This window comes from Herpailurus yagouaroundi, unplaced genomic scaffold (genome assembly GCF_014898765.1).
Source record: "Herpailurus yagouaroundi ecotype Mexico unplaced genomic scaffold, PumYag 77, whole genome shotgun sequence".
NCBI classification, from domain to species: Eukaryota; Metazoa; Chordata; class Mammalia; order Carnivora; family Felidae; genus Herpailurus; species Herpailurus yagouaroundi.
Genome location: NW_024412388.1, coordinates 12,670,108 through 12,682,203, shown reverse-complemented (window position 1 = coordinate 12,682,203; position 12,096 = coordinate 12,670,108). Strand labels below are relative to the sequence as shown.

General features: G+C 60.4%; 1 protein-coding gene across 14 annotated transcripts in view; it reads right to left on the bottom strand.

The window, feature by feature from the left end:
- Positions 1-12,096, bottom strand: part of ARHGEF10L (Rho guanine nucleotide exchange factor 10 like) — a 160,011-nt gene that overhangs the window by 39,542 nt on the left and 108,373 nt on the right. For all 14 annotated transcript variants that reach the window (XR_005786768.1, XM_040462635.1, XM_040462643.1 and 11 more), the window contains 2 exons: positions 6,157-6,278; positions 632-718 (listed from right to left, as the gene is read on the bottom strand). Coding sequence is in view for 13 of the 14 variants with exons in the window: in XM_040462635.1 (XP_040318569.1) it covers positions 632-718; positions 6,157-6,278 (209 nt within the window). In the remaining variant the exon portion in view is untranslated. The remainder of the gene's footprint in view (positions 1-631; positions 719-6,156; positions 6,279-12,096) is intronic.

Here is a 12,096-nt window from a genome sequence, read left to right as displayed (position 1 = left end):
GATGAATATACCACATGCTAGAAACTGGGGAAACAGTGAGAAACAAATCACCCTCAGAGGACACTTGGGTTGGACTCTCAAGAGTGAGCCAGTGTTCCTGCCTGAGTGCCTAGATACAGGAATAAGCAGGAACTGGAAAGTGGCCAAAGGGGTGGGGAGGTGGAACCCCAGGCAGCCTATGGGAGAGCACAGGCTGCATCACAAGGAGCGTAAGGGGACCTATTTGAATTGAGAGAGGCTTTGCCAGGAATCCCAGGGGAAAAGAGGTGGGTGGGGGTCTCTGCCAGAGATGAGCAACATCCAGCCCTGCTTCCTGACCCCCAGGGTAAAAGACCCTGACATCCAGGTACTCGGCACAGCTTTGTTCGTTTCCTTCGTGGCACATGGCCATTTGCAACAGCCACGCTCACTTCTTCGTCACTTGGTTTTCTGTCGTCCCTGGTGAAGTCTCATGTGCCAACTCTGAGCGCACAGCCCAGCACAGAGGTTCCCAGGAAGACCCTCCTGGATGAAGATGGACCTAACGGGGGCCAGCAGGCAGGCAGCACCCTCCAGCACCCCCTTCCCGGTGCCACCCTCCCTGCTTCTGTCCTGAGGCCAGAATCCCTGGCTGGGTTCAGGAGTGACTTACCCAGAGGTAGCCCTGTGGAAGGGACGTGCTCACCGCCGAGAAACCCAGCAGGGGACAGCTGACAGGACTGTGGACCAGGGCCCCAAGCTGTGAAGACACACAAGGCACACACGTCTGGCAGCAGGATCTCTGTCTGAACCACCACCTGTGGGGTTGTTAAGCCTGCAGATTCCCGGGCCCCATCAGGCCTCAAATGTGAATCCCTGAGGGGGATGGGGCCGGGAAAGCCCCATAGGATCTCCAGGCAGTTCCTATCCACTCACGTTTGACCAGCGCTCTTCTAGAACCTTCTGGCTAGGAGGCGCCCGAATGATGCTCTGGGCCAGCCACAGATTTCTCAGACTAAGCAACGTCCAGATAAGATTTGGTGGAAACCACTGATGCCCACCACCCCCCAATGTCACACATGATTGCCCTAGGCCACGAGAAGATGAGTGCCAGGGCCCAGCCTGCGCCAGCCGCCCTCCTAGGTCTTCCTGAAAAGCACAGTGGAGGAGGGAAGGGGTGCTAGACATCTGGTACCACCCCACTCAACATCAGAACCCCTTGCGGACGAGCTAGACCCGGCCAGTCCGTCTGTCCGGCCAGGGCAGCAGGGTGAGGAGATGGCTTGGCCCTGTCGTGGGCGCTGCTGGAACCCGGGGCCAGCGGGAGGGGAAGGAGGCCAAGAAGGGACAGTTCAAGGGTCCCCACCTGCAACGCGGCCACCACGGGACCTTTGCTGGGCAAGTGCTGCCCTCTGCTGGTGGTGAAGGCCCTGGCCCGCCCCGGCCCTGTTGGGATGTTCGAACAAGATGTCCCATGGTTAAAGGTGAGGAAGCCCAAAGAGGTTGCCTCATCCAGTCCCCTCATTCAGAAGTCAGCACACTGAAGCTCAGGGGGTGGGCATGGGAGGCACATGACTGGCTCAAGGTCACATAGCACGTTAGCAGCAGAGTCAGGGCTGGAATTCAGAGTTCCAGCTCCCTGCCCAATGCCCTTCCCGCTCTGGTTAATTCTACCCAGAGGCCAGGCCGCCCTACTGGAGGCCTGGGCAGTCGCCAGCTCCCACCTCTGCACAGCTGGGAGCTCTAGAGGCTTCCCTCGCTCCGGCCACGGGGGCCCCGGGCCCCTCAGGCCCCTGCTCCCCAGTCCTTTTGCTTCATGGTAGGCCACACCCAGCTGAGGCCGCCCAGCACCCCCCTGCCAGGCTGCTGCTCCCGTCCTCACAGACGGGCCCGGGGCAACCACAGCCCAGGCTCAGACGTTTCCATGGCAACTCCAGGGGGCCCAGAAGTCAGCCAAATAGAGTCCAGGTCCAAAGTGATGGCAAAAACTCAAACGGCTCGTTGGATGGGCAAGGCCCCGGACCCAGAAGTCCCACCTGTGCCAAGAAGCCAGCTCTCCCAAACCACGGTGCCCCGCGCAGCACAGCGGAGAGCGGCTCGGGGCTGGGGAAGGAGACGGGCCGTGGAGGCAGCCAGCCTGGGCTCTGGTCCCAGCTCAGCCGCTACCAGCTGGTGACCCCACAGGCCAGTTCGTCATGCTCACGGAGGCCCTGACATCTCATCAGGATGGTCGTGGGGACTGGAGAGGCAGACAAAAAAGCAGCGGCCGCTGCTGCTTACCAACAACCTCCTGTGCATCACCTTACCTCACGGGCAGGCCCAGGCCAGGAGGGGAGGGCTGGGGCAGGGCTGGGAGGCAGGGGAGTCCTGGCTAACGATGGCCAGGACAGAGGCTCTCGGCCAGCACGCTGAGGCCTAAGCGAGCCTGGAACAGACCCTCTGCAGGTCGGGGCCGCAGCCCCGGCCCCCCCGAGGGGCTACGTCCTAGAGCACCTCAGTGCAGGGGGGCACCCCCACCCCTCTCCCCGAGCCCCTGCCCCCAGGTAGGGCTGCAGCTAACGGTGGGGACACCTTTGCACTGAACCCTCCAGGGACAGGCCCCCAGCCTGGATGGGTGCCGCCGGGGTGACCCCGCGGCCGTGATGCCTTCGGAAACCCTCCAGAACAGACGCCCGTGGGGCCCTAAATGTCCTTGGATCTTTGCTTCCATCTCTTGAACTCTGCACACACGCCCCGTGACAGGCCTGCCAGTGCTCGGCATGAAGCGCGCTGCCGGCCAAGGTGGCATTCCCAGCATCACTCGGCTGGAGCTCAGGCCCAGGGACGCGTGTACCCCAATGACGTCCCCTCGAGGAAGGCCTTGGTGTGGCCCAGCCTGGGCCCCAGCCACCCGCCGGCACTGAAACGCTCCTTCCTTCAGCCCCCATGTCCCCGCTCCTTTGACCCCCACACACGCCCTCATCCTGCTGGCAGGACACAGCACGGACCTCATCCATGCTGGGAAGGGGCTGGGGCCAGCGAGCGTTTTCCCGGACGGCAGACTGAGTCCTGGGCTCCCAGGAGGCCAGCCGCAGAGCCCGAATCCTGGAGAGAGGCGGCGGGCCAGGAGGCCCAGACAGCGGCCAACAGGCTCACATCTGTTGCCACGCTGGTTGGACAAGGCCCTGGCGCTCCGGGCCCCTAATTCATCTGGCCGCCTGCACAGAGCTGATGGGGCGCATCTGCCCGGTCCGGGGTGGGAGGCAGGTGCAGGCGGAGCGGGAGTGGTGTCTCGGGACCCAGCAGATGGCCACACGCAGGTCCCTCAGGAGCTCCACAGGCTCGCCGCCCCCGGAGATTCACTGGGGGTTCTCTTCGCTCCCACAGGGGGCTCCTCAGGAGGTGGCAGGCGGGGGGCTTGGAGGGGGCTTAGGATGCTCCCCAGCCTACACACCCCCAGGCCCCGAGGGCTCCACATAAGGAGTATGAGGCGGATGATGGCTTCCCAGAGAGGTAGGGGTTTCTTTCAGGGGGGCCCTGGGAGCCGCAGCTTGTCCCAGACTTTACTACCCATGAATAGCCTGAGCCCTGGCAGTTGGGGAAAGGGGAAGGGGGGTTGGAAGTCACCCCAGATCAGCCTTCTCCGCAGGAGTCCTAGGACCAGATGAGCCACGGGCAGGGTGGACCCTGAACAGCCTGCACTCCATGGACTCTGCCCTTCTACCCCACCCCTGCCTGGCCCAAAAGGTACGTGAGAACGCCCGCCATGCTGGGAAAGAGCTCACAAGACTCAGCAGGGCCTCCCCATGAATCAATAAATAATCAATCAATAAATAAAGGCCTACAAAGGCTGACTTCCCCAAGCCCTATAGAAATGAACAGCATCTGTCCTTCCCCCCCGCCCCCCCCCCCAGAAATGTTTGGTGGGGGGACCGACGCCAGGGAAAACATCAGCCAAGGCCGTGAGAGGCAGGAAAAGCAGGATGGGGCACGAGTCAAGAAAACTCTCCTTCCCCAGTGGGCGTGGGCAAGCCCTGCCTCTGAGGGCAGCTGGGGGGACCAGAGTTAGCCATGGAGAAGTGCCTCGAACAGAGCCGGGCACGGATGCCTCACGAAAGGGCTTGCCACCATATTGTTGCTGCCGCTGCCCCGGCCGCTGCCCCCCCAGCAGCGCTGGGAAGCTCACCCGTCTCTCTCACTGCGCCCCTAAATCAGGCTGCGGCACGGGGAACACACCCCCATCTCCCGACACCACTTGCGGGTACACAAGCCCAAGACCCGTCACGTCCCTCCTGCCCCCGCGGCCGCCCTCTAAACCCTCATCAGATCAGTCAGCCCTACGCCGGCACACTCCCCAAATGTGTCCCCGTGTCCCCTGCCCACTGCCTCCTCTGGGACCAGGACGAGACGGAGGAGAGTGGGGCCGACACACTCCCACGTCGAAGGGAATATTATATATAACACAGTTTTGGGCAATAAAAATTAATGCCAAAAAACCCACGGTGAACAATCAGTGAGCCTGAAATAAAGACAGCAACGGTCTCTGCCCTGGCACGACTGTGCCTCACCCTAATCCCCGCCTGTCACTCACCCAATAAATGCAGCCAAGGCAAGGTCACAATTTGCTGATTTGCCTTTGTAAGTATTACCTTGAGAATTAGGATCAGGTGAGTTCTCGCTCCCCTTGCCCTAGTCTGGCCCTACCTCCACCTGTACCATGTCCTGCCACAGCTTGGCGGGACACCCCCCCCCCCCTCTCCGGCCGCCAAGGTCCATATCGGTCTGTCTCTTGCCCCCTTCAGGAGCCACAGTTCACAACAGCCAGAGGAACCAGACGATCTTTCCAAAATGTACATCAGATCGTGCCGCTCCCGTGTGGAGCCATCCTTGGGGTTTCACATCCTGAGAATGAAACCCAAACCCGACGAGCCGGGGAAGCTGGCTGGCCCACTGTGCCCACATCAGACTTCACCGCCGGCCTCTCTGCCCGGCTCCCCGAGCTGCAGCTGCCCAGACTGTTCCTCTGGGCTGCCCTGTCTGTTTGGAATATCCTTCCCCTGGGCCCTCAAGGGACTGCAGCCTGCTTGCCGTTCAGGTCTCAGTTTAAAAGCCACCTCCTCCGTGAGACCCTCCCTGCCCCCTCGTCATGGGGCCCCACCTCTATATCCATCACAGCTGACTTATTTTCTCTATAACACACATCACTCTTCTGCGTTTCCCTGTGTTAGCCGGGGTGCCACTGTCTGTCTCCAGGTTAAAAGCCACAGGAGGGTGGAGCCCTTGTATGTCTTGGTCACCACCATAAACCCAGCGTCCAGCACAGGGCCTGGCACACAGTAGGTGCTCAAAAATTATGTACAGAACAGACAAAAGAATGAGTGAATGAATGAACGGACATCTCAAGGGCATGTATGCTTCGTGCCCCAGTCTACACCCCAATGAGCTTGTCTCTTGGGGCTTATGTATCTGGGCCGAGGTCCCAAGCCTGCTCCCGCTCCCCAAAGTTCACATGACCCCCTCACCCAGGGAGGAGGACGGGCAGGGATCACTCCAGATGGAGGGGCCAGGACATCGGGGACGGAAGCCAGTGGAGCGAGCGTCCCGGTGGTTAAGAACACGGGGGCTGGAATCAGGCGAAGTGAGGTTCCAATTCCTGGACCCATCACTACTGGCTGTGTTTTTAGAACTCATGCCGCCTATCTGTGCCTTAGTTTCCTAACCCATGAAACTAATCTAGAAACATCTATGCATGGGGTTCTTACAAATATTAAAACAAGAGAGTGGTGGCAAAGCGGGGGCGGGGGGGGGGCGGAATACAGTAGGTGCTTGACAAATGGAGGCGTGGCGGCTGCAGCCAGAGACCAGCTCCCGGCTGGCGGCCTCATAAAGGGTCCAGCCCACAGTCTGGCAGAGTCCCTTGGCATATTCCGGTCTATCTTCTTAGCTGGAGTCGCACCATCAACTGATGAGATCACTGCTATTTGTTAGCTCAAAACCATGGAATTCTTCCATTCACTTGACCCACAGAAGGCGTCTATCCTCTTTGGTGGGAAAGCGGGCTCCTAGAGCAACAAAAGGTCTTGACCGACTCCGTCAGCGAGAGGTGGGGAAGCCAGGACTGCAGCCGGGCCCTCTCCAGCGGTGGGCACACCCTGGAAACTCTGGTTCCCCCAGGAGCCACCTTCGTGGTGGGCTCGGCGAGATCCATTCCACACTCACCTGCAGGCTGAGGCCCCGGGGGGAGAAGGCAGGAATGCAACAGGCCAGGATGGGGCACCAGAACGGGGCTCTGCTTTTCTTGTCCTCGTCCGGACACAGCCAGCCCGGCTGGTTCTCCTCCCCTACAGCAAGAGGAAGGAGGTGGGTCAAGCCGGTCAGAGCCCCGCAAAGCCCAGGGGGCCACCCCCAGCCCCACGCCTGCCCAGCCAAGAGGAAAGGTGACCTCACTCCATGGTCATGGCTGTGGGTCCCGAACAGCGAGTTGGGGAACCTAGGGCTTGGGTCCTGGAGACGAGAAAGGGTTTCAAAAAGCATGTGACGCTGAGCACAGTCCCCAGGCCCTGCTGCCTTTACTGAGAGCTTCCGGACATGCTTCTAGAGGTGGGAGATGGCCCCCCAAACAGGCTGAAAGATGATGCAGCCATGCCGCTCTCCGCCTGACTCTGAGGATGACGGTCAAGAGGATGACTCCCTCCTGCTCCCTTCGAGACCTACCCTGAGTCCCGGGTGGTCATCTGCCTCCAAGTCCCCAGGCCAGCTGGACACTGAGGCCCCGACCCTGGACTCACATCCGGACACCACTGCACTCACATCTGCCAAACTACACCCTGCCACGTCTCCTCCCCATGGGTCAGGGCTCCCTCACACGGCACCACCTCCAAGAAGTCCTCCCTGACCACCCTGCCTACGATGGCCCCCTCTCTCGGAAACCGGTTCTAAAGACCACATCTTATCTCCCGCATCGCCTCACCTCAATCTAAAATCATTTTGTCTGTTTCCTGGTTTATGGTCTGTCTCCTTAGGTCTCTGGAATGTGACCTCGAGGCAGCAAGACCTGGTCTGTCTTGTTTGCCACGGTCTCCCTGGCACCCAGCGTGCTGGAATGCTCCGCGAGCACGGACGGATGGGGTGAATGAAAAGCGGGGGTGGCGGGGGGGGGGGTGTGAGCGAGCAGGTGGAACTCTCCCTGCACAGGAGCCCAGCCTTCTTTGCACCCCACGTGGGGACAGCAGGGGCACGGTGCTACAGACACGTTCCCAGGCCTCGCTTTCACAACAATCGAGCACAATCAGGATCACGATGTTCGCTTTAAGGGCAATGACGCCGAGACCGACCCTTGAGGATTAGGTAACGGGCTAGGTCACGTGCATGGCCTGGTGGCAGAGTCCAGGTGGGGACCTGGGTCTGTCCGACACAAATGCCATCTCCCAGCAACCAGCCCCCCGCTGAGGCCCGTGGGTATCACCGACCCTGGACAGCCAGCAGGTAGCTCTGCCCTGGAAAGGGAGAGCCAGAGGCACAGGACAGGGTGCCCCAGGGGACAGGGGCCACTGAATGCAACGCCAGCAGGCTGAGCTTCGGGCCTGGGAGGAGAGGTCTTCCGCAGAAGGGTTGTGACGGCGGCCATCCCCACCCACGAGTCCACTCAGTGGCAAGGAGGAAGCTGGAACCCGGGCCCACCCTGGACCAGCCAAGCAAGGGTCAGCTCAGCCCCACAGGGCCCACCAGCCAGACGGGCTTCCCGTGCTCACTACTGTCCCCTACAGTCGTTCCCCCCCCGACAGCCAGAGCCATCTCACTGAGCTTCCACTGGACCTCGCCATTCCCGCATCCATCGAGTCCCATCCACTTGGAGTAAAATCCAACCCTTCCAGAACTGTGAGGACATTCCTTCCCTCCCAGCCTCCTCCCTCGGTCACAGGCTCCACTGCCCTGGGCTCTCCTCAGCAACTTAGACAGGCCCAGGATGTTCCCTCCACCTGGAAAGCTGTCCTCTGCCCTCCAGGCCTGGCTCCTCGCCTCCTGTCACCTTCTGGGAGCAGCCCTAAGTGACCATCACCGTCCCCTGCCCCTCCATCACCTGCCATCTCAGCCCCTGGTCTGTCGTGGCCCTTAACACAGTTTCTGGTGCTTTTACTGACTTGCCTCTTTTTTCCTCTGTGTGCATAAATGTGTGTGCATGCGTGTGTGCACATGTGTGTGCATGCGTGTGTGCACAAGTCTGCGTGCATGTGTGTGTACCTCCATAAGTGTGGGTGTAAGTGCGTGTGTGCATGCGTGAGTGTGTATCTACATAAGTGTGTGCGCGGGAGTGTGTGTGGGAGTGTGTGTGTGCATGCATGTGTGTGCACAAGTCTGTGCATGCTTGTGTACCTCCGTAGGTGTGGGTGTGCGTGCATGTGTGCATGTGTGAGTGTACCTACATAAGTGCGTGTGCGGAAGTGTGTACAGGAGTGTGTGTGTGCATGAGTGTGTGTGCGCGGGAGTGTGTGTGCGGGAGCATGTGCATGAGTGTGTGTGGGAGTGTGTGTATGCATGAGTGTGTGCACAAGTCTGTGCATGCGTGTGTACCTGCGTAAGTGTAGGTGTTGGTGTGCGTGTGCATGCACGTATGTGCGTTGAGTGTGTGCCTACATAAGTGTGTGTGAGTGGGTGTGCGTGCATGAGTGTGTGCGTGTTTGTGTGCATGTGTGCCCACGGGCTCCCCGACTATGCCTGTGTTCTGTGTGAGGTATGTCAGTCGTACCTCAATAAAGTGGCTTTTAAAAATGCCACCGCCACCACAGAAAGGTGGCGTGCCGCTGGGACGAGGTGGCAGGAGGCGATACTCGTCCAAGACATCCATAAATGTCGGGCATCACCACATGCGCAACCTGCTTCGCCAGAGGCGCCAGCCCTCCGCACCACTGGCTCCTGGAGGCAGAGTCCAACGAAGCCGGATCCCGTCACTGAGGAGACGAGGCCACCACGGAAAGGCCAACTACGGCATGGCCCAGGCACCCTCACAACAGTGCCGACGTGCCCCACACGGCACGGATTACAAGGCTCTGCCCCGCATGAGGCTTCGTTTCGTCCTTGGGGCCGCCGGGAGTGGTCGGTGATAGCGTCCCCCTCCTACCCCGGAGGGGACCGGAGGCCAGGAGGAGAAGCCCAACGCTGGGCCCAGGAGGCAGGGGACCGACCAGCGGGGGCACCCTGCCTGGGCCTGCAGCACGGGGTGTGACAGCCCAGACGGCCCGCCCTGCGGGGCAGCCGCCTCCGCCTCCACCTCGGCAGGGGACATCACCACACGGCGTCCTGGACAAGCCCCCAGCCGGCGACAAACGAAGATAGATGGGACTCGAGTCCGCCCTGCTCTCAGGGAGCTTAGGGTCACGCAGCCCCCCGCCCAGGCCCCACAAGAGCCCTGCAGGCCACTCAAACCGACCGCCCCCCCCCCCGGGGGGCTCCAGCTCCTTCCGGGAGCCCAGCCTGTGAACATCAGCCCTTCCCCCCACGCCCACGGCCCACTGAGTCCCGGCAATTTATTATTATATATTTTTTTAATGATCTGACCTTCTCCTTCCAGATGGTGCCTTCCCTGCCTGCGATCGCGAACGTTAAAAGAAAATGGAGTTGTTGCTCCCCATCTGCCACTGCCATTGTTCCTGTCACAAAACCAGAGCGGCTGAGACCAAATTAGAAGGCTGTTGCGGTCGAAAATTGAGAGCCCGCTCGGGATAAGTGACATTAAGAACTGGCAGCATCGGCAAGGCCTCGAGTTCCAACTGACATTAAGTGGGGGCTTATTTAGAGCCCAGCTCTGTTTGTCGGCACCCACCGAACACGAGAGCACCCCAGGGGGCAGCGGGGGGGGGGAGCTCCGGGGCTGGAGGCCACGTCCCTTTCCACTCCCCCCACCTCACAACCCCACCCGCGGCTGGAGGCCGACTCTGCCAGGAAGCCCCTGGCAGATCCCCCAGCCGCCTCTAGCTCGCTGTGCGACACAGAGCAGACACTTAACCTCTCTGAGTCTGTGGCCTCATCTGGAGGATGGGGGAAATGCCTCCAGCCATTCAGTGTCATCGTGAGCACTGGGAAGAAAGGATTTGATGGCTGGCATGTGCGAGGCCCGCAGGAAATGAAGCTCACGGAGATCACCGTCCCCGAGGGGAGGAGTCTAAGGGTATGCTCGAGGGCGGTCACCCCGTCTCCACCATGCTGAGCCCCCGGCCCCGCCCTGCTTCTCTACCCCAACCTGCCCCCAAAGCCTTCCTGTGCTCATTCCCAGCGCTGTGCCTATCCTGCCACAACTAGCCCCAGGGGGACAGGCCGGACCACCCTTCTCTACCTTCCAAATCCGAGGCTGCCCTCGAGGCCCTCTCATGCCCCCGGTGCCACGGAGATGCCGCTGGCCACAGTCACGGACGTGGGGGGCCGGTGGGACCTCGGCACCCCTCTTTTCCCAATACCCCCCATCGTGGAGACGGAGAGACACTGGTGCCCCGAGAGGCCAGGTGAATGGCCGTGGTCGGCCAGCTGGGCTAATACCCCTCCAGAGGGCAGACCCGAGGGCTGGGGCAGGTCCCGGCGCCCGCCTCTGCACTGGTTGAGGGTTAGTGGAGATGAGAGTTCAGCACGTGGCCTGGGCCACGCTCAGGATCCTTCACTGGCTCGCAGTCAGGTGGAACAGAGGCCGGGTAGAAACCAGATCAGGATGCTGTCCAGCTCTCACTGCCACGAGGAACAGCCGCCCGTTCCATCCAGAGTTTAAGTTCCACGCACCTGGCCCTGATGTTCTGGAAATGCGGCCCCTTCTTCCACCTGCCTGCTTCTCTCCCCATCACTCATCAGCTCTGGTCACCACAGGACCTTTGCACTTGCTCTTCTGAAGCCTAGACTGCTTCGGCTTCGGATGTCGCCTCCTCAGAGGCCCTCCCTGACGGCAGCCCTGGCCCCCAGGCTCGGTGACCGTCATGCCGCCCAGCTGTGTCCCCTAAACAGCACCGCCTCCCCCTGTTGATTTGCCCCTCGTGTAATATCTGTCTGCCCCTCATAAATTATAGGTTCTGTCCGTGAGGACGAGGGCTGGAAAATTAAGCAACTCAGACACAGCGAGGAGTGGGGGCCCAGGCCGTGCCTTCGGGGATGTGTCCCTGAAAACCTGGGGGCAGCCGGCAGCCTGCCCAGCCCGGGTCCTCTGGGAAGAGGAGAATAAGGACTGTCGTAAGAGAGGCCCCAGGGGTCTGTGGGGTGGAAAAGCCACGAATACAGCACTTGGAGGGCTTCAGGTGAGGGGACATGGGAAGGTGGAACCAGAAGCCCACAGCCACGCCTCTCCCTCCTCTGGGGGAAAGAGGTCCCAGCTCTTTTTTGGAGACTTTATGAATAGGAAACTAATTGGCAGAGGGTGGGAAGGTGTCCCACCCCCGTTCTGTGCTGAATCGTATGCGACCTCAACCCGGTCACTTCCCCGTCTAGGCGACGCGGGTGCCCCCCCGTCCTCAGAGTTTCTTCCACGTGCCAGGTGCTGGCCTCCCCGAATAGGCACAAGAGCCCCGTGGGGGCACTGGCTTTATCCCCCCTTTCTGGTGGAGACAGGCCTCTGAAGGCTCAATCATCGGCCCAGGATCGCAGAGCTGGTAAAGGGACAGAACTGGGAAATGAAAGCCAGGCAGCCCGGATCCATTTCACGAGGCCCGAAGACCCCAAAATGTAAGAGGGGACAGGACCACGGGAGCTCTAGTCCAAGTTACCAGGAGGGAGCCTGCCTTTCCCCAGAGCGCACGGCACAGTGGGGGCCCCAGCGGGATGTGAAACGGGTCCCCAGATGCCCCGGGGCACCCTGGCCTTTCCTCCCAAGGGGCAGAACTGACCCCCCCCCCGCCCACGCTGAATCCCAGGCACCCCCATTCCGGTCCTCTCCTTTCTCAACGTGGTAGTCAGGAAAAGAGGAAGACGGGGGGGGGGGGGGGGATTAAAGGAATCACATCCTTTGTGAATAAATGTTTTTAACATATTCTATTACTAACAGGCTCGTATTATCCCCCACCCCACCCAACCAGGCACTGCAGACAAAAAAAAAAAAAAAAAAAAAAAAAAAAACTGGAAAAAAAAAAGGAAAAAATTATTAAAGCCCCAGGGGAACCCAGGCTTTCAAATAAGATTTCAAATGACTCT